The sequence below is a fragment of the Prionailurus bengalensis genome, chromosome D4, assembly GCF_016509475.1.
Source record: "Prionailurus bengalensis isolate Pbe53 chromosome D4, Fcat_Pben_1.1_paternal_pri, whole genome shotgun sequence".
Classification (NCBI taxonomy): Eukaryota; Metazoa; Chordata; class Mammalia; order Carnivora; family Felidae; genus Prionailurus; species Prionailurus bengalensis.
Genome location: NC_057359.1, coordinates 91,870,834 through 91,890,376, shown reverse-complemented (window position 1 = coordinate 91,890,376; position 19,543 = coordinate 91,870,834). Strand labels below are relative to the sequence as shown.

The 19,543-nt window shown below is 67.1% G+C and overlaps 1 protein-coding gene across 7 annotated transcripts in view; it reads right to left on the bottom strand.

The window, feature by feature from the left end:
- Window positions 1-723: 723 nt before the first annotated feature.
- The window catches only part of RXRA (retinoid X receptor alpha), a 95,427-nt gene continuing 76,607 nt past the window's right edge, over window positions 724-19,543 (bottom strand). For 6 of the 7 annotated variants that reach the window (XM_043566528.1, XM_043566527.1, XM_043566531.1 and 3 more), the window contains 6 exons: window positions 14,147-14,316; window positions 11,293-11,422; window positions 9,834-9,966; window positions 7,632-7,723; window positions 5,977-6,082; window positions 724-4,368 (listed from right to left, as the gene is read on the bottom strand). In XM_043566528.1, coding sequence (XP_043422463.1) covers window positions 4,221-4,368; window positions 5,977-6,082; window positions 7,632-7,723; window positions 9,834-9,966; window positions 11,293-11,422; window positions 14,147-14,316 — 779 coding nt within the window. In that variant the 3' untranslated portion in view covers window positions 724-4,220. The remainder of the gene's footprint in view (window positions 4,369-5,976; window positions 6,083-7,631; window positions 7,724-9,833; window positions 9,967-11,292; window positions 11,423-14,146; window positions 14,317-19,543) is intronic. The other variant, XR_006295069.1, reaches the window with a different exon arrangement.

Genomic DNA, 19,543 nt, shown 5'->3' with positions numbered 1-19,543 from the left:
GTGTGCGTGCACACGCGTGTCTTATGGGTACGTGTCGCGTGGGGGGGCCAGTTGTGCACGTGCATACGTGGGTGAACGCACACACGTTGTGTGTTCGCGTGTCGTTTGTGTGCACGTGTGTGAGCACATTCGGGGGGTGGGGTAACGAAAGGGGAGCCCCCGGCCTGTGGTCGGCTGCACGCGTTCCGGCCGGGAGCCACCCTCACCCTCGGGCCAGCTGTCTGGTGCCACAGAGCAGGACCCCGCCCTCAGGGCTCCCAGAGCCTCCCTGGGAAGGTGCCCGCTGGACAGAGGGTACACGGGAGGGCACAGGCACCACCTCCAAACCGTGGCCTGGCCCGGCCCGCAGGCAGCGTGGACGCGAAGAGCATTTATCACACGGGACGCAGCAGACGGGGTGTCATCACCTCGTTATTAACGGGGCAGCGAGGTGACCTCCTTCGTCTTGTGGCCTGTGTGGGGACCGCTCCCCCGTTTGGGCTCGGGCAGCCTGGGGCAAGGCAGGTGGCCGCTTGCCCGGCGCCCACGGATGTGGGGGGGCCCTCTCGGACCTCTGGCCCGGCCCCCGGGGGGCTCCGGAGCCGAGCAGACCTGGGAAGGCCCCCCCACCGCGGCAGCCAGAAGCCCCGCTCGCCCCTCGCGCGGCCGACTTCTAGACCCAAAGCGGGAGGCCTCCCCGCCCCCCGCCCCGCCCCCCGAACAAACGAGAACCGAACGGGGATGTATTTTTAAACGCTCATATTTTGTTTCTCCTCTCAGTTTTTCTGTGTTTCTTTCCACGTTCTGACACCGTTGTTCGTCCGTGCCCGGCACCTGCGGTGGCGGTGTTCAGAGAACAATCACGCAGGGAAGGAAGTTCACAGCCAAACAGAGTCTCGGGAAGGCCGGCTGGCAACGGGGGCGGGACACCGCCAGGCTTTAAAGACCTCTCGGAAGGGGAAGAAAACCCTTGAACGTCTCCGCCCCACCCCCGCCCGAGGGGGACGTCTGCGCAGAGCGGTTCGTACAAAGCCCGTGCGCCGCGCCCCAGGCTTCGCGGGGGGAAGCTCTCGCCTCCGTGTCCAGAAGCAGAAACAAAACAGGTCCCACCCCCCCCCCATCATCCAAGTATACATGAGGGATAAAATTACATTTGTACAAAAATAGATTTTTTTTTTTTTTACCTTTCCCGATGCTTTAGACATTTTATCTCTGTACGTACTTGTCAACCTCTCTAAAGCGTTAGCTACGCGTCCCAGCTAAGGCATGGCTAAGGATGGGGGACCGATGAAGCTGCTCGCTCCAAAGCATCTTAAAATAGATGCACTCCTTGCCTCGACATATTCGTTCGAACCCGGATCTCGCCAAAGGAGGGGTCCTTATTACTTGCTCACGTGAAGCAAACGTACGGGAACACGGGAGGAGGGGGAAAGTCTGGATTAAAAATGAAAACAAAACGTGGTAACTGCTACGCGTGTGCTGCGTGTCGACGGCGTGGGGCTCCACGCAGTTCCTCTCTGTACAGCACGGACATTTTGCACCACACCCCTGCGAGGGCAGGGACCAGGCCACGCGCCCGAATTCCGTGATGGGGACAACATCAGCTGATTACCCACTGGCTGCACGTCCGGCCGGGCCCTCCTAGGGGCCCCCCGCAGAGGAGGGAGCCCTGCCGTGGCTCCCCATGCTTGCCGCCGGCCCGAATCCTCTAGGAACGCCGAGACTTGGAAAGCCGAGGGCGTGGGGCCATCTTCCCCCAGCGACCGTGTGTTTCCAGGTGACAAGGGCAGGCTGGCTTCCAAGGAGACACTTGACGGGGGCTGGGGGGGGGGGCAAGCCAGAGCCTGGCTTTGCGGACACCTTGCAGACGCGGGACGCGGTCATCTGGGCTCCTCTGCTGTGGGAACCCCGTCTGCATGTCAAAGCGGGGCAGTGAGTCCGCGGAGCAAGTGCGCGGAGGCACCTGCAGGCCGGGGCCCGGGCGGCGTCCGGCCCGGCCGAGGCGGGACGGGCAAGAGGTGGCTAACGAGCTGATGTTAGTGCTATCTTTAGAAAATTAAAGATTGTCCCACCAAAATAATAATAATAATAATAATAATAATAATTACAAAAAAATCACCTTAATGGAACCAGATTGGTAATACTATTAAAGGTCTGGTCACGTAAAAATCCCACCTCTCTACTGAGCAACGGGCCGTCTCCCCATCTACCGCCTTCTCAAACGGCACTGGATGGATGACAAGCACAGCAGACAGATGGAAGAGACGGGCAGCCCAAGGGCCTGGGACGCTGTGCCTGCGGGCTGTGGGGGGGGCGGGGCGCAGAGGGGCTGGGGGTGTCGAGGCAGCGGGAGCCCGGGGGCCTCAGTGCTTTACGGACTAACAGCCGGGGCCCCCGGGGCCCAGAACGATGACGTTCCCACGTGCCCAAGGGGGCGGGGTGGGGAGGACCGGGTGCAGAAGGCACCAGGGATGCCGGGCGACGGGCAGTCTACCATTTATTTCCACGACCGGGGACCCCGCGAGGGAGTCCCCAAGCGTCCCTGCGTCGCTGCTGGCCACAACGGAGCCCCCAAAGGCTGCTGAGACTTGGGGGAGCGTCTGGGAGCTGGGCAGGCCCCAGCACACCCCGCCTCTGCCGCCTGCCTAGCAGGGGACACCTCCCCACGTGATGGACAGTGGAGAAAGGAGGGTTTTGTGCCACCTCAGAGCCTCTGCCCGGAGCCTCACTTTCCAGCTTGGCCGGGGACTCTGGAAGGAAAAGAGCCACAGCTACTTTCCCCACGGAGGCCTGAGGGCCAGCAGGCCTGCCTCTCCGCATCCTGCCTCAGGAACCCCCCCCCCCGCCCCCGCCCAGGGTACAGGTCATCCCCTCAAGGGCCGAGAGGGCAGGAGCTGTCTGCATCCCCTCACCCCCCATCCCTGCTCAGGCCCCCACTAGTGACAAACGCTGGGTTCATGGAGTATGAGGCGTGAGAATGGAAAGTACTCAGACCAAAGGGAGGGCATTACAGTGCAAAAGAAGCCGGTTCAACCTGAGAGAGCCCCTGCACCCCCGGAGCTCGGAACGTGCCCCCCCACCCCCGCCCAGGAGGCAGCGCCCCTGCCCGGGTCGCAGAGATGCTACGGAAGCAGGTGCTGGGCTGGAATGGGGAGCCATGAGCCGGAGCAGGTGTCCGATGGAGCCCCACATAAGGCTGTTGCCCAGGCAAGACAGCAGCCGGGCTGGCTGTCCCCGAGGGGCATCTAACCGCAGGCCCGAGGATGCTGGCACGCGACGTCCCCGATTCCAAGAGGTTCCTACACACAACAGCCAGCCAGCAAAGGGGGCCTCTCTCCCAGCAGCTCCAGGAAGCAGCCCCACCGTCCTGCCGGGCCTCTGGCTCTCCATGCCCCCCCACCCCTGCGGGCCTCCCCTCCTCCCACCCTGCGGGCCTCCCCGGAGGCCATCTCTGCCCGCGAGGTCAGCTGAGTCACACCAGCGTGGCCGGGACTTCTAGGAAGGCCGGGAAGCGGGCTCGCCCTCCAGGAACCGGGCGCGAGCCCGCCCCTCCTCACAGGCCCCCTCCTCACAGGCCGAAACAGAAGGCAGAACGGAGGACGGGCCACGCACTGGGTCTGGCTACCCTGGGTCGGACGGGGCTGTGCGAGCGAAGAAGCTGAAACCAGGGTGATGCAGAGAGAAAACCGAGGTGGGAAGGTGGGTGACCCCAGTCCCGGCAGCCTTGAGGTGGCCCCAGAACCCTGCACGGAGGTCAGTTCCCGTTCCGGTCGGCTCGGGGGCGAGGTTGCAAGCCATCTTTGGGAAGGGGCTGCTGGCCCGTCCCTGCGACGGAAGGGGAGCCCGGGGCCCCAGAGCCCCTCTCAAGTGCCCCGGGGCGGGGGCGGTGCAGGTGGGGTCGTTGGCACCCCGCCACTGACGCTGGGCGGGGCGCGCTGGCCGGGGGGCACCTGACGGGCGGCGAAGGGGTCACTGCAGACACAGGAGGGTGGCGCGGGATGTTCCAATCACCAGCGGCTGCTACAGCTCCAGGGCAGGCCGGCGGCCAGGTGAGCCGCGCTGCCCCGAACGTAAGGAGGCCTCGGCAACTCTTAGGCTTAGCAGGCTGCGCCCCCACGTCGAACAGGCCAGGCGGAGAAGGGGCAGGGACGGGGCTCGGCCGGGACGAGCAGCTGGCGGCCAGGCGGGGTGGCCAGGCCGGGGGTGGGGGAGCAGGCGGGTGCGAAGGACAGGCCGCGGGCCTAAGTCATTTGGTGTGGAGCTTCCAGCATCTCCATGAGGAAGGTGTCGATGGGCGTGTCCCCGATGAGTTTGAAGAAAAAAAGGTGTTCCAGGCACTTGAGGCCGATGGAGCGCAGAGCGGGAAGGCGCAGCAGCAGCTTGGCGAACCTGTGGGAGGGCCCGTGGAAGAGGAAGCGGGCGGCCCTCCCCCCTCCCCCCTCCCCCTTTCCCTGTGCGGTGGCCGCGTGCTGGGCGCCTGGGGACGGGACCCAGGTTGGTCCTGCGCCCACCGCCCACTGCCCAGCGGTGCTGAGCCCGAGGGGGAGGTGGGGCCGCTCAGCCGGCCAGGGCCTGCAGGCGGGAACAGGCGGGGTGGACACAAAGACCCCGTAGGAAGATCCAGGGAAGAAAGACCTGGGATGAAGAATCAGAGCCAGGCAGTGGCTGGGCTGGCGCAGGCTGAGTCGGCATTACGGGAAAGCTAAAATATGTGGGCTCTCTCCAAGGGCAATAGGGAGCCACGGCAGGATTTTAAGTCGGGGAGAGAGCTACAAAAACGGATCTGAGTATCAGCAGTGCCTCTGGCCACAGCGGGGGACTAAGGTGGGGCCGTTTGTGGGCCGGGCAGCAGGTCTGTGCTCGAACAAGCCTCACCCCATAAAGCGCTGGCATCCTGAGGGGCCCCATACCAACGCCCACCCCTTCCCCAGAAATAGCTCTATTGGAGCTGGGCCAGAGGCATGATCCCCAGGCCCTGCCCGGCCCCTGGGGGTGGGGAGGGGCAGACTGACTGGGGGAGGGAAGGGGGAAGGCTGGGGCTCTTGGAGGAGGGACACCAGGCTTAGCTGCTCTCCCACCAAGGATAGTGCCCTGTCCCCTCCGGGGATGTCCACAGCTGCCCCCCCCCCCCAGCAACCACACGGACCCTCGAGGGGCTGCGGGGCCTCGTTAACTATTCACAGCGTCTGTATTTCAGGGGAGAAAGCCCTGGGGTTGGCTGCCATGCAACCCACGTTTTAAAAGCAAAAACGCAGCATAGAGGCTGGACCGGGGCCAGAGAAAGCGGTTTTCTGCTGAGCTGGCGAGATGGGCTGCGGCGTGCAGCCAGGAAAAACAAGCAGGCCTGCCCTCCATCCTCCCCGGGAAGTTTCAGTTTAAACCAAACCAGATGAGGCTGGGAGGGAGCGGGGCACAGTCGGGTGCGCGAGCCAGAGGGCACCGCGGGGCGGGCGGGGGAGAGGGAGGTCTGGTGTCCCGGGCTGGGGGGCACACGCCCTGCCAGGAGAGGCCCTTCCGGAGGGAGGGGCTAGAGGAGGACGACAGGCACAGCAGCACCAAGCCACCTCCTGTGCGGCTGGCACTGTGGACCCAGAAATGAGGCCCAGCCCTTCCGGTGGCCCCCGTCAGGCGGGAGGCAGACTCTGAACACGTTTAGGAAGCACCCGCTCTGCGCTGGCCCCCGTCCCTGCTGGGGGCTAGCACGCAAAGGCCCCGCCTCTAGGGGTTCCCTTCGGGGCGGAGGAGACCGCGGGCTTCATTTTCACACCCCGCGGAGACCAGCACCTGCCGCGTGCGGACCGTTTCCGGTGAGTTACAGGGGTGTGACAGCGCATCCGCGGGGTCCCCGCCCTCCGCACACCTTCCCCGACGGAGGCGGTGCCGCCTTCTAGTTCCCACGGCCGTGCGGGAGAGCGGGTGGCCGTCCGGCCTGGGGCCGGGGGTCTGGAGTGAGGCCCCGAGGGCCCCCGGGGCAGGGGGCCAGGGCCGCGGGCTCACCTTCCTGGCTGCTCAGGGTATTTGTGCTTGCAGTATGCCTCCAGGGACGCGTAGACCTTCTCCCGCAGGGCCTCCACCTCCGCTGGGTTCGAGAGCCCCTTGGAGTCTGCAGGGGAAGGGGCTGCGGGTCAGAGGCCTTGGCCCGGGAGGCTGCACGGGACACCCGGGCACTCAGGCGAGCTCCCCGCTCGGACGAGGCCGGCAGCCACGGGCGGGCTCTGGGTCCCGACTTGCCACTCGCTGGCCACGGGACCTCGGGCCCATCCCTGGACTTCGCGACACAGCTTCCCCATCGGGGCTTAAACACAAGGGGACCGCCCCCCCCCACCCGAGTCCTGGGACCCTGAGGGCGGGAGCCCGGTCCGGAAGGGGCTCTGCCCGTGGACGGCGATGCCCGGGACCACAGCCACCAAAGCCTCCGGGGCCCGCCGGTGGGATCCGAGGCGCACAGGGCGGGCCGGGGCTCAGCTGGGTGAGAGTCGTGGGGCTCCCGGAACCAGTCGGAGCCCACCGGGCCAGGCAGTTCCGTCCAGCGTCCTCTCTGCCTCCTTGTCTCCTGGGGCTTCCCAAGGCCCAACAAGCCAACGTCCGACGAGCCCATCTCTCCCCGCAGCAGCCAGCCCTTGGTGGTATCGCGCTAGGGTTCACGAGGCCCCGGGTCTGGTCCCAGCCAAGTGTGGTCCCACCTGATGGCTTGGGGGCCGGAGGCTGGAGCCGTCTGAAGCCGCCGCGGCCCCACAGCGGCTCAGCCACGGGACGGGCCCGCCGTCGGGTCGCCTCTGGGCCCCAGGTCGGGGGGCGCTCACAGCAGCACTGCCCCGGCAGCCTGACATCCCGGCAGGTGCGCCGAGGCCCGGCTTGAATGCCACAGGAGGCCTGGGGTCCTGGGCCTCTCGGGGACGCGCCAGGCTTCTCCTTAGCTCAGCGCCCCCAGGCCCTGAGGAGGCCCCAGCTCCAGCCATCTCCTTCCTGTCCCCAGCAGCCCCACACCCAGGACTCGGACAACGAAGGGGCACCAGCGGCCGGGCCACGCACAACTTGAACGGGGACCCCACCGGGCGGGGCCGAGATGTGTGGCCCGGCCTCCCATGCTGGCAGGATCACAGGCTTAGAGCATAAATCCGGGGGACAAAATGCCCCACAGAAATGGGGTCTCCCCTAAAGGAGACGTTCACAGATCCACAGGCGGATCCCTTAGCACTGGAGCGGCCGCAAGGCAGGAGGGCAGGGGGCCCGCTAACCCCCCCACCCCCTCCCCCGCCCCCGCCTTCACCACGGCCCGGCCAGCTCGCCCACCCCTCCCTAGAAGCCCGCGGCGGCCCCGAGCCTGCCCCCCTGCGTTCCCACCCGCCCCCAGCAGACCGTCCGGGCTCCAGACCTTCCCTACTGGAAGTTCACGAAGACGCTGCCGCTTCCAGCGACCGGGATTCTGGCGGCCGGTGGCGCCACGCCGCGGACGCGGGGCTCGGAGGGCTCGGCCACAGGCCCGGCCGCACCGCGGAGGAGCGCGAGTCACTGAGCCCCACTGCCCGCGGAGGCCGCCACGTTCTCACGCTCACGAGAGCCACGAGGAGAAGGCGGCGTGGCCGCTCCGCCAGGAAGAGGCCACGAGAGATGGGCCGCGAGCGCCCGGGGCGTGCCAGGGGGGGCCGTACCGGGGTTGAAGAGGACGATGGCGCGCAGGCAGCCCAGCTCCGTCTTGTCCATCTGCATGTCCCGCATCTTGGACACGAGCTCCGTCAGCACCCTGCGGAGGACGCGGCACCGCGGTCCCAGTCAGGCCGTGGCCTCGCCGGGGACCCCCGCTGCTTCCCCAGAGGGCTCGCTCGGGAAGTGGCGTGGACGCCGGGCACAGCCGAGAACGGCCGGGCCGAACCGGGGGGCCGCCCGGCCGGGGCCTGACGTCCCCCCGCGCCCCGCGTGTGGTCCCACCCGGGGACCGGCGGCTCCCTTTCCTTTCTCAGGACGGTCGGCAGGTGGGATTTGCCAGGAAGGGACCTGTGACAGCTGCACCGAGGGGAGCCAGGGACCCGGACACGGTGGGAAGAGTCCGCCGCCACGGCTCCCCACGGCTCAAAGCAGGGCCGTGGCGCACGGCACCCACACCGCTCCTGTGGGTCCCCCGGACGTGGCCCCCCTTGCTCCCTCCCAGCCGCCCGAGGGGGCTTCACTTCCAGACCAAGCCACGCCACCTGTCACAGGGCGGAGCCCCGACCCAACCTCAGCTGGCCCAGCCCCAGCGGGCAGCGGGCTCCTGGGTCCCCGGGCTGCCTGCGCTCCCCGACCTCGTCGGCCTGCTCACTGGCCCCCAGAACTCGACGGCCGTGTCCAAGAAGTGGCAAGTGGCTGGCGAGGCTGGGCCACAGGGGACCAAGGACGGTGGCCTGGGAAGAACCTGGATGCTCACCCTGAGGAGCCGGGGAGCCCCCAAGGGTCTGCGGGCTGGAGAGGGGAAGATCCCAGGGAGCCTCGGGGACAGAGTGGGAGGGGACAGGCGCTTACACGCCCCACCACCTCTGCTGCGGCCAGCGGGGCCCTGAGGCAGGGGTCACCCGTTCCATTCGCTCGAAGGGCAAGGAGGAGCAGATTCCTTCCGATGCCGCTCTGGGCCCACGCGGGGTACAGCCCCACGCCTCTGTCGCTGTCACCTCTCTAGCAGCTGTGACACAGAACTGGCGGCTGGGTGCAGGGTTGGGGCTGCATTCCTAAAGCAAAGCAGATCCAGCAGGCCATCCTCTCTAAAGAAGGCCCCTGTGGACAATGGTTGCACCCCGCAGCTGCCTTTGCTGGCACCTTGTACATCAGCCTGTTAAAGGCCCTGAGAAGTCCTGCAGCAGAGACACGCCTGTATGCTGTTTAAACCAGCATTTGCCAGGGTACGTGGCCACAGTCCGTTTGCACTTGACACATCCCGGGGAGCTCGAGGGCCGACTTCTTGGTCCTACCGGAACTGCCCTACAGGGCAGCGTGGTTCCTGCGTTTATTCTCCCGTGGGTGACGGCCGGGGGGCCCCGCTCACCTCTGACTTCAGGGCTCCCATACTCGGGCTCCCTGGGAGCCCGGCCACCACCTTCCCTCACTGCTCCCGTGCTGCGTCCCCCGCCCCGGGGACCCTACGACGTCTCTCCCAGCCCCTCCTCTGCAGCTGGCTCAACCAGACACCCAGGTGCCTGCAGCCGGGGACGGGCAGCTCCTGTCCACCCTGCCGGGTGGAGCACAAGGGAGCTGTGTGTGTGGAGCCACCCCCGCCAGCGCTGCCTCCCTGCGTGTGTGCTACGGAGCGCAGGGGTGCGGGGAGGTGAAGGCGCAGCGGCCGACACGGCAGGGCGCCCTCAGGCTTCCACGTATTAAGAACACAGCAGCTGCTGTAAGACGGTGACTCCTCCTTTTCAGAAAGTGCAGTGCTCCATCCCCAGCACAGGAGTTTAAAGAGAGCCAGGAGGGGACCCCTGGGTGGCTCCGTCGGTCAAGCTTCCGACTTCGGCTCGGGTCACGATCTCGCGGCCCGTGGGTTCGAGCCCCGCGTCGGGCTCTGCGCCGAGGCTCGGAGCCCGGAGCCCGCTTCGGATTCTGGGTCTCCCTCCCCCTCTGCCCCTCCCCTGCTCGTTCTCCCTCTCTCTCTCTCCCCCTCTCTCTCAAAAATGAGTAAACGTTAGAAAAATTTTTTCAAATAAAATAAAGTAAAGAGAGCCGGGAGGAAATAAATCAAAATGTTTAGGCTGCGGCTGTTGGGTGCCCCTCGCTGACAGACTTAGGGAGACGTGAACCTTCGTCCCTACACTTCCGTGTCCCCATCTGACACCCGCGTGAACGGAACCCACGCTAAGCGGGACGGGAGTGTGGGCCGGGGGCCCCACCTATCAAAGATGGCGCCCACCCCGGCGCTGTGGGCGCTGTTCCGGTGGACGTGCAGCCCGGTGGCCAGGAGGATCCCGTCCTTCACGGCGATGGACCGGTGGGAGAAGGAGGCGATGAGCAGCTCGTTCCAGCCTGGGGGGGAGGAGGGCGCAGGGTCACGCGGCTGCATCCGGGCCCCGGGGCCGCCCTTCGCCCCATGGGGCTGCCATCCAAAGGCAGCACGCTCTATCACAGGACCATCCCAGAGTGTGGTCGGGGAACCCCTACACGAGCGTGCCACAGGGACAAGGTTCCCAAGCACCTGTGTTTGGCAAATGCCTCTTTCTTCTGCGGCACAAACTGGGGCAATAAAGGCCCTGAGAAGTCCTGTGTAACTGGGAAGCCCGGAGCCTCCTCCCCAAGGACGGCGAAATTCACAGCCACACTCCCAAGGGCTCGGAAGGCTCCGGGCCCCGTGGCAGACGGGATCACGCAGACCATCCCGTTCAATGCTGACTACAATCCTACAACAAAACCAGGAGCAGCCCCGTTTTACAGAAGGGGAAACTGAGGCACAGCAGGGGTTACCCCACCACAGTGAGTCAGGTCGAGAACGTGGGCCTCTGCCCACCTTCCCCTGATGGCTCTGGGTGTTGGGTTTTATGCTCCAACTAGAGTGGGAGCTCTTGGAGAAGGCGCCCCTCCCCTCCCCGCCAGGCTGGGGGCAGGGCCGGCCCCAAGAGCACCTGTCCTCCCCAGCCGGCCCTAGCCCTGACACCGTGGGATCACTCAAGAGTCACTCTGCTCTCCCTGCTGCCCCGCGTGGCCTGCCTGGTCCCCTCCCACCTCTGGGCCCGGCTGCCCTCTGCCATTCCCTCAGCGCCCAGCCGGGGGCAGGGCCGGGGTCGGGGTACGGCCTCAGCCGGTGGACACAGCACCACCCAGCACGTGCAGGTGGCCCGGTGGGGCAGGAGGCTGGCGGCGGGGGGGGGGGGGGGGGGTGCCCCTGCCAGCACCCTCTGAAGGAAGGCCCAGCATAGCTGGTTCCCCGGTCCCTGCTGTCCCTCTGGCAGGAACTTGCTCTGAGGACCCTAGTCCCACGGCAGAAAACGGCACGCCCATCACGTGTCAGGAACTGGGCCCGAGCTGAACCCCAGTGCCGACGCTCCCACCCAGAGAAGGAGCTGAGGCCTCGGTGTGGGGAGAGGGCAGGGCACACACACAACTCCCTCACTGGGGCAGCCCGTGACAGTCACAGTCCCCTCACCCTCTCCAGAGGTCCCCAGACAGCGCTTTACCTCTCAGCAGGCCGCTTAGAGACCCCAAACCCAATACCTCCTTCGGGAGGGTGGAGCGAGGCCAGACGGGGCAGGGAGCCCCACGCTGCGGGAGGATGGGGCGTCCCAACCACGGGGCCCCGAGGCCCATGCCCTCTCCCCTCCGATGCCTTCCCCGGCCCCGACCAGACCGGCCACTTACCTGCCCTCAGCAGGATGACCTGGTCGTCCAGGGGCAGCTCTGAGAAGTGCGGGATCCGCTTGGCCCACTCGACCAGGGTAAAGAGCTGCTTGTCCGCTGCCTGGCAGATGTTGGTGACGGGGTCGTTGGGCTGGGCGGGGGGAGGGGCACACAGTGAGCGCCCTGCTGGGAACGAGGCCCGGACCAGGTCCCCCACCCCACCCCCCCCCGCGGCACCTGCCCCGGGCTGAGGAAGGCCGCAAGACCAATGTGCGAACGGGCCACTTTACATCTGCCTTTGGGGGCATGCCCCGGTGGGACGACGACGGAGGAGACGGGGTCAGAGACGGGAACAGTGAGCAGGAGAGACGCTCGCTGAAGGACGCGAGCCAAGGACGCCTCCGGCACCCGGAAGGGCAAGGGGGCGTCCTCCCCAGCAGGACCCAGCCCTGCCACACCCGACCCCAGTCCGCAGACACGGATTTGGGACCGCAGACCTCCAGGACCAGGACCCTAAGATAGTGAAAACGCTGCCGTCTGAAGCACTCGGTGCGGGGCCCGGTGACCCTGTGGCGCAGTCAGGGAAAGAGAAAGGCAGGTGTGAAGCTGGAGCTGGGCCGGGGGGACCCGGGGGGCGGGGGACAGTGCTGGCCCCTCCGAGCCATTTCTTCCTCCCGGCTGTGGAGACGGTATCCAGATGCAGGCATCAGAGCCCCTTCTGCAAAGTTCTAGCCAGAAGGGACCTCTCCTCTCATCCTCACCGATGAGGAAACGCAGGCAGGCCTCCCAGGCTCCTGGCAGGCGGAGCCTCGGGTCCTGAGGCGGGGGGGCGGGGGGCAGAAATCCATCGCTCCGGGAACCACAAGGGCCGGGGCCCCCTGGCAGGGGCAAAGGCTCCTCTGAGGAGCTTCCCCAGACAGCGGCCATCTGCCCTAAAGGGAGGCGCAGTCTCAACACCCGGGGTCCCGCGGGAAGGGCCTGCTGAGGGCTTGCATGGGAAGCCAGGTGACAAACTGTCACAGAGGCCACCAGGTAGGAAGGGGCTGGGGGACGTGGGCTGTAGGAACAGGCATCAGCCAGGGCTTCTGGGGCTCATGGGACCCCCAGCCCAGGGTGACGGCCCCCAGCACACCCCTATACTTGCCCTCACCCCAAAATCCCTCTGCTGCCCAGGGCTGGCCTGTGGGGGTGGGTGTTCCCTCCTGCGTTCCCTGCAGCAGATTCCACATCGACCAGAAGCCGGGGGGCCAGGCTCCACTCAGGGCACATGTGTCCCCACGCAGCACCCCCATCATCCGCACTGGCACAGAGGCTGGCCTGCGCGGGGTCCCCAGCTCACGAGGGCGACACACCCAGTAGCTAGCCTTGTCCGAGGCCACCCCTGCCGGGCTCTGCGCCTCCGGCCCCGTCAGGTGGAGAGGGGCCCGGGGAAGCCGTGCGGAGCAGGGGGCGCGTGGAGGAGCCTCAAAGCTCCTGGAGGCAGCCCAGGGAACCAGCCTCCCTGGCCACCGGCTGTTGGCCCCCTAGGAGCCCACGAGGGGCCCAGCGGAGCCCCTGAACCACTCCCAGGCAGTGGCCTCTGCAGCTGGCTGCACAGGTCACGTGTCCCAAGAGATGACAGCAGGCCCCTCCCCCCGCCCCGCCCCGTCCCGGCCCCAGGGCGCGAAAGTTGCCACTCCAGAGTGAGCCACCCTCCTGCTGTCTGAGGGACGGGGCCAAATGAGTTGTCCAAAGGGGGGCCAGGCCGACCCAGAGGAAGCTGTAACAAGGCCAGCCACAGAAAGGCAGGCTGGCGCCCCCCAATGCGGCCAGCCCTCGGCACGGCCCGAAGCTCCGGGCCGGTTCTGAGGGCAGGGGGAGCAGGTGGCAGCTGGTTGTTCCTAATAACGTCTGCACTCGACGGAAGAAAAACGTTGGCAGCCCTTGGTCTATCTCCCGATTTTGTCCCGGAGCTTCTGTCCCACCGTGAACCCTTCGAAGCCGGCCCCCCCTTCCCGGGGCCCTGAGGGGTGGGCTCGGTCCACAAGCAGAGTGCCGGACGCCTGCCTTCGGGCCCCGCGTGCACCTGCTCCCCGGCTGGGCGCCAGAGCGGAGGCCCGACAGGGGCTGTGGCCCTGGGCACCGGGCGCCCCCACGGGGGTCCGGGGAAGCCAGGTGGCCAGCCACGGCGGCCTCACAGTGCCGGGGCCTCGTGAGCACACGGGACACGCGTAGCCAGGGTGAGGGCTGTGTGCGAGCACCCGCGGGCAGGCGGGGTCCCTGGCCGGGGCCGGGCGGCGAGGAGCAGCTCAGACGCCAGCCCCGGCCTCGTGGCGGGGAGAGAGAATTAACCCACCATGCACCCCGCGACCGGCTGCCGTGTGCCGGGGGCCGTAAAGGGAGCTCTGAGCCATGCCCTGGGGCCAGGCCCGCCTTCACGGGGCCGTGGAGGAAGGCCACAGGGGGCAAGGGCCCCAGGAAGAGAGACCCCTGAGCCCAGACAGACGCGAGAGGAGGAATCAGAGAGAGCTGCACGTGCAAGGGCCCTGGCGGTGCACGGGTGGACAAACAGGGCGTGTCCAGCACGGTGGGAGCCGCGGTGAGCCAGGCGGAGGACGGAGGGAGAGAGGCCAGTGCCACCTCGGGGCCACAGGCTCTGGGCCCAGCCCTGACCCCACGTGGGGGCACACACGGGACCCCCGACACCCAGCTGAGCGCGGGCTGCAGGCCCCGTGGGGCGGGACAGCACGTGCGGGGTCCCGGGCGTCAGCACGGCCCACGACAGATGGGGCCTCTCGCCCACGACGCTCACCAGGGGCCAGCGGTCCCCAGGCAACGCCGGCCCCTGCGGTCCCGGTGGGGAGGGGGGGACCACGTGGGCAGGGGTGGCGCTCACCGAGTTGGGGTTCAGCCCCATGTTCGCGTCCACGTACGTCTCGGTCTTGGGCTCGACGGCCAGCTCCGCCTCCAGAATCTTCTCCACCGGCATGTCCTCGTTGGCACTGCTGGTGGACTCCACTTCGTTCTCGTTCCGGTCCTTGCCCCGCTGCCTCTCCTCCTGCACGGCTGCAGGGTGAGGGAGGCCATGGTCAGCCCGCGGCTCCCTGGGCAGTGCCCCCACCCCGCCCACCCCGCCCCCCCCTGACCAGGGGCCAAGTCGTGTCGGCCCCGAGCCAGCACACCCGCCAGGGCCAGTGAGGGCCAGACCACGGCCCGGTCTCTGCCTCTCAGCAGCCACACACACTCACAGAGCACACCCGCCTCTCGCTAATTCGTCCGGCTAATTCCACATCAGGACCTGTCTGGGGCCAGGCATACACAGGCCAGGGCACCCGGGGCCCAGCTCTCGTGCAGCTGACGGATGGTTCAGCAGGGAGCCTAACGTGCAGTGAGAAGAGTTTTGATGGACTATGGGCTCAGACAAAGCCAGGAAGGCTGCCCGGAAGAAGCGGCAAGAAAAGTAAAGAGGCACGAAAGACAAGGGTAATAGTTCAGGCATAGAAGGCAGCGTGTGCAAAGGCCCAGAGCCAAATCAGAGATACTCCTGATGAATGGGCCTCTCACACCAGCTGGAGAGCCGGTACAAGGGGTACACGGGAGCAGGGGCAAGTTCCTGTGCCACAGAAAAGGGACAGGATAGGACACACGTCTCTGAAAGTCCCATCCAGCTGCAGAAAGAAAAGGGGGGCCCAGGGGAGACCAGGAGCTGGATGCCAACCCGGAGCATCAGCCAGGATGGCCTGGGTCAGCCCGGTGGGGAATGGGGCAGCCCTGGGGCTGGAGGGCTGAGCAGATGGGTGGACAGGGCATGGCCCAGTCCCTGGGAGCCCAGGGAGAGAAGCCGATGGAAGGAGGCAGACCCACGTGGACAGAAGGGAGGACGCCAGGGCACCGTGCGGATGGGCGTTTACAGACCTCGGACTTCAAAGTCCATGAAGCTCAAACTGCCCTTCCCAAGAGAGGCCGGGACCCAGGGGTCAGGCTGTGGGACCCCACCCAGAGCCCCACAAGCACCCAAGATGGCTCCTCGGGGCTGCCACAGCCTCCTGGGGGACCCCCACCTCCACCCCTCCTCTCCAGTAAGAGAACTAAGGGCCCTGGACTGGGGAAAGCGAGTCAGCCGAAGGGAAAAGTCACAGCCGGCAGCCCGGTGCGGGGCCAGAAGGGCTGTCCACACGGCACTGTTTCAGCCTGAGCCAGCTAGGAGTGTCGGGAATGCCCAGATGCCGTCACAGCAGCCTCCCCCAAGCCCGCCCTCCTATGGTCCCCCTCCACCAGGCCCCTGGGGTGGCCTCGACCTCCTCAGGGCCGGCTCCTCAGCCCCCCACCCCGCCCCCAGACAAGGCCCTCGGTTTCTTGAAGACCCCATCACAGAGTGGGAGCTTGGTGAGGGGACTTCCAAGAGTGTAGCACGGAGACCTTTGTCCCCGGGCCCATCTAAGCTGAGAGAAAGGGCCTGGAAACAGCCCCTCGCCGCAGAGCCCAGAGGCAGGCCGACCCCCGGGAGGCCCCGAGGACCGAGAGAGCTGGACCCACCTCTTGTGGCCACATCCAAGCCCAGAGGGCTCCCAGTAAGAGGCAGAAGATAACCCTGGGCTGGGGGAGCCCCACACGCCAGGCCCAGGTCCCCCACAGCACCCCAGGGGTACAGGCAGCTCACTCCCTTACTGGAAACCCGAGGGCTTTGAGACCTGGGCCGGTGCTCATGGCACACAGTCCTCGGACTCGGCCCCTCGCAGCCCCCATGACTGCACCCGGCAGGCCACTCTGCCGAACCAAGTGCCCAACAAACCTCAAGAGCCCCTCAGAACCCTCACCTGGATGGGTGCCCAGACCACCCGACTCAGAGCAGCTTGCCTCACTGTCCCGCTCCGGGATCGCAGGACCCGGACCCCCACCGTCCGGCTCCTAGATCGCACCCAGAGCTGCAGCACCAGAGGCCCTGGCGAACGGCCAGCTGCTGGGGGGCCCGTGGGTAGAGCACGAAGATAAAATACAGTGACGTTTGCAGGGAGCCGAACCTGCAGCCCCCGGGTCACGCTCCTGCATAGGGGCCAGCTGAGGTCAGCTGACTCCAACCGCTGCAGGCCCTCTGGACCAGTGCCCAGCTTCCGGCCAGCCCTGGAGGTGGGGGCTCAGCCAGGGGGCCTCACGGCCCTCCCGAGGATGCTGGCCAGACCCTCCTCCTCCAGCGGGCCTTTCCTTGTGCCACCCGGGTCTCGCACTCCCCATCGCTGACCGGTCCCCGATTTGTATTCCCAAAGCCAGCTCAGAGCCCCTGCCCTGCAGACCTCAGCCTGGCATCCCGCCCTCACACCCTCACACTCTCAGGGCACTGCGATCAGCGCCCTCTTTCCTGCTCCAATGTCCTGGGGCAGAGCCTTCTGGAGAGCGGAAGGTGCAGCGTGGCTTGGGGCTTCCTGAGTCAATGGCCCCCTGGGCCTCAGATGGGCTCATTCTCCCCTCCAGGACATCTCTGTGGGGCACAGCACGTCCCCGGGTCTCACAGATGCCAGCTGTCATGAGACCACCTCCTTGAACCTCCAGACCCCACCCCCCTGCCCTGGCTCTGAGGGCCCGAACTCGGGCTGCCTTACCAAGTCCTCTCCCCTTTGGTTTCCTGATGGGTCTGGCAAATGCAACGGACGGGCAGGAGGGAGGAGGGCGGGAAGAGGTGTCCGTGGCTCTGGCGCCTCCCCGCCCAGCCTCGGCTCTCACCTGCCACCTCCTCCCAAGGCCATGGCTCCTGGGGACCAGCCCTCCCCCGGGGATCCATGAGCCCCCGTTCCTCTCTCGCCGCTCCAGCCCGGGGGGCATGAGGGCTCCCTGACGGTGCCGGCCCCAAGGGTCCCACAGGCCTGCCTCGTTCCCGGAGCACAGCCCACAGTTTCCTGACAGCCCAAACGGACACCTCTCTACCACCCCGCAGGGCTCCCTGAGGGCAGGCGATGTCTGCCACACTGACAGGTGGCTATTTAGAGCCAACCCCGTGCCAGAGGCTACTCTCTGAGACCCAGAGCACGGAAGAGGGCCTTTGCACTCACAGAATGTGACTCAAGGACGGGGGCCAGCTCAGCACCTGCAAATCGCAGCAGCTGGGCCGAGGAGCCAGGCAGGAGGCCCAAGTCAGAGTTTCTGCAAGGCTGGCGCTTCCCAAAGGCCGACAGCAGGTGGGGGCTGCGGGGGGCGGGGGGAGCTCCAGCTGGCGGGCAGGTGGCAAGGAGGCACGGTCGTGCTCTCTGGAGAGGGCACGTGGGCCCTCTCCAGCCAGGCTTCCAGACCCCAACATGTGGCAGGTGCCGGGCTGGGGCAGGGCACCTCCTCGTGGTCACCCTGCTGCCACCGTGCACGGACTGATGCAGCCAGCAGCTGGGGTGACGGACACAGAGTCCAGGCAGGCCCGTGTCCCCGAGACCCTGAGCGGGGACGGGGTGGGGGGGGGGGTGGTCCCGGGGTCTGTGCTCTGGGCACAATCCGAAACCCTCAGGGCCAGCACACAGCCGAGAGGCATGCACTTTGGCTCAACTGCCTCGTTCTTCCAGCTGGGGACGCAGGTCCAGAGCAGCACGGGGGCACGGCTGAGCTCACAGGACAGCGGGTGGCTCCGGGCGCCGTGGCCCTGCCCCTGCCAGCTGTGTGGCCCTGCTTCCCCCCGCCCCGGAGGGAGCACCGCAGCCCCGGCCCCGGGCTGGCCCCGCACGGCGCTCCCGCCTCTGGCTCCCACGCTCCCCACACGCCGGTCACAGATTTCCTCCCACTGCACAGGCGGGCGGACGGGGCGGCCCGAGTGTGGGGGCAGCGCCCGGGGTGGCAGCGGCGGGTGGGGGTCCCCAGCACCTGCCTCCTCGGCGGGGGCAGCGCGAATTAATTAGCCAATGCTTTGTGAAGTACTTTGAAGCCGTGGAGGGCCAGCACCTCTGAGCGGCATCATTATAAATATTATGGTTGTATTTGTAGCTGGCGGAGGGGGCGGGAAGAGCCCGGGGATTTATGTTTTGCCAGCTCAGTCACCTTCTAGACGTAGTCATGTTTGACTTACGTTATGCCAGCGCCGGGGAGCCTCAGGCGGGAGGCGTCTGTGAGCACAGGGCCTCGTTCCCTGCCCCACCCCCCGCCCCCGCCCTGGGCCTGAGCCCCCCCCCCCCACCGCCCCGGGAAGACCAGAGAGGGGGCCGCCAGACATGCGCCTGGGAGGGGGGCTCCACACCGGACAAGAGCGGGGTCCCAGGCATCAAGGGAGACGCTGACATGGGGGTTGGGGAACGGGGGCCTCCCCGACCCACTGCCGTGTCCGCTGCACCCCTGCGGGCCATGGGGGCTGGGCGGGAAGCCAGGCAGGGGACGGGGTGGCTATGGGAGCAGTACCCAGCCCCGCCGCCTCCTCTGTTTCCAGCACAGAGACAGGCAGGCCTGGCCCAACGCCCCTTCTTTAGCCGGGGCCACTGAGACCCAGAGAGGGGGTGTCCTGCCGGAGGGGCTCTCTAGCTCAGGGGACACGTTCCCTCCCTTCCTTCGGGACTCAATCCAGGACAGTCAAGGAGTCTGTACTCGAGAGCAACCACACACACACACACACACACACACACACACACACACACGGCACTGCCCTCTCTGCACCCCGGTCTTTGGGTTGGGAGACGGAGCACAGAAAGCAAAGGGAGGCAGGAAGGAAGCAGGGAGAGGCTTTCCTGGAGGAAGAAGAAGGAAGCAGAGAGGCATACAGAGGGGCGACCCCTCCAGCCTGGAACAGCACCACCCCTGGTGGGGGCCGGATCCCCCCATCGGACCAGGAGCGCCAGCAGGCCCCCCGAGCCCTGCCCCCGCGTGCTCCAGCAGACAGGCCCGGGCTCAGCCTGGCGGACGGCTGGCATTTCCCCCCCTGGAATGCCGTGGAGCGAGTCCCAGGTGGTGCAGGTGCGTGCAGGCCCCGGCACTGCCCAACACAGATGCTATCTGCCTGCCCGCAGCGCCCCTCATCAGCCAGCACGCGGCGGGGCCGTCGCCACCCGTGCCCACCCCGACCGCGCCCTCCCGTGCCGCACAGGACAGCGCTGCCTGGGCCCGCGCCTGGGTCCTCACCCGTGACAGAGGCGTGATCGAGGGCCTCACCGACGGGCCCCGCAGCCCGGGCCAGCCTAGAAGCCAACACCTCACATCCTACGCGCTCCCCTACGGCCCACGGTCCCGCTGCAGCAGCCTTGTCCCCAGGGCAGCAGACAGGAAGAAAGCTGTTTCAGGACCAGTTCGGGGGGGGGGGGGGGGGGCTGGGGGCAGTCCCCAGTCCCCAGTCACA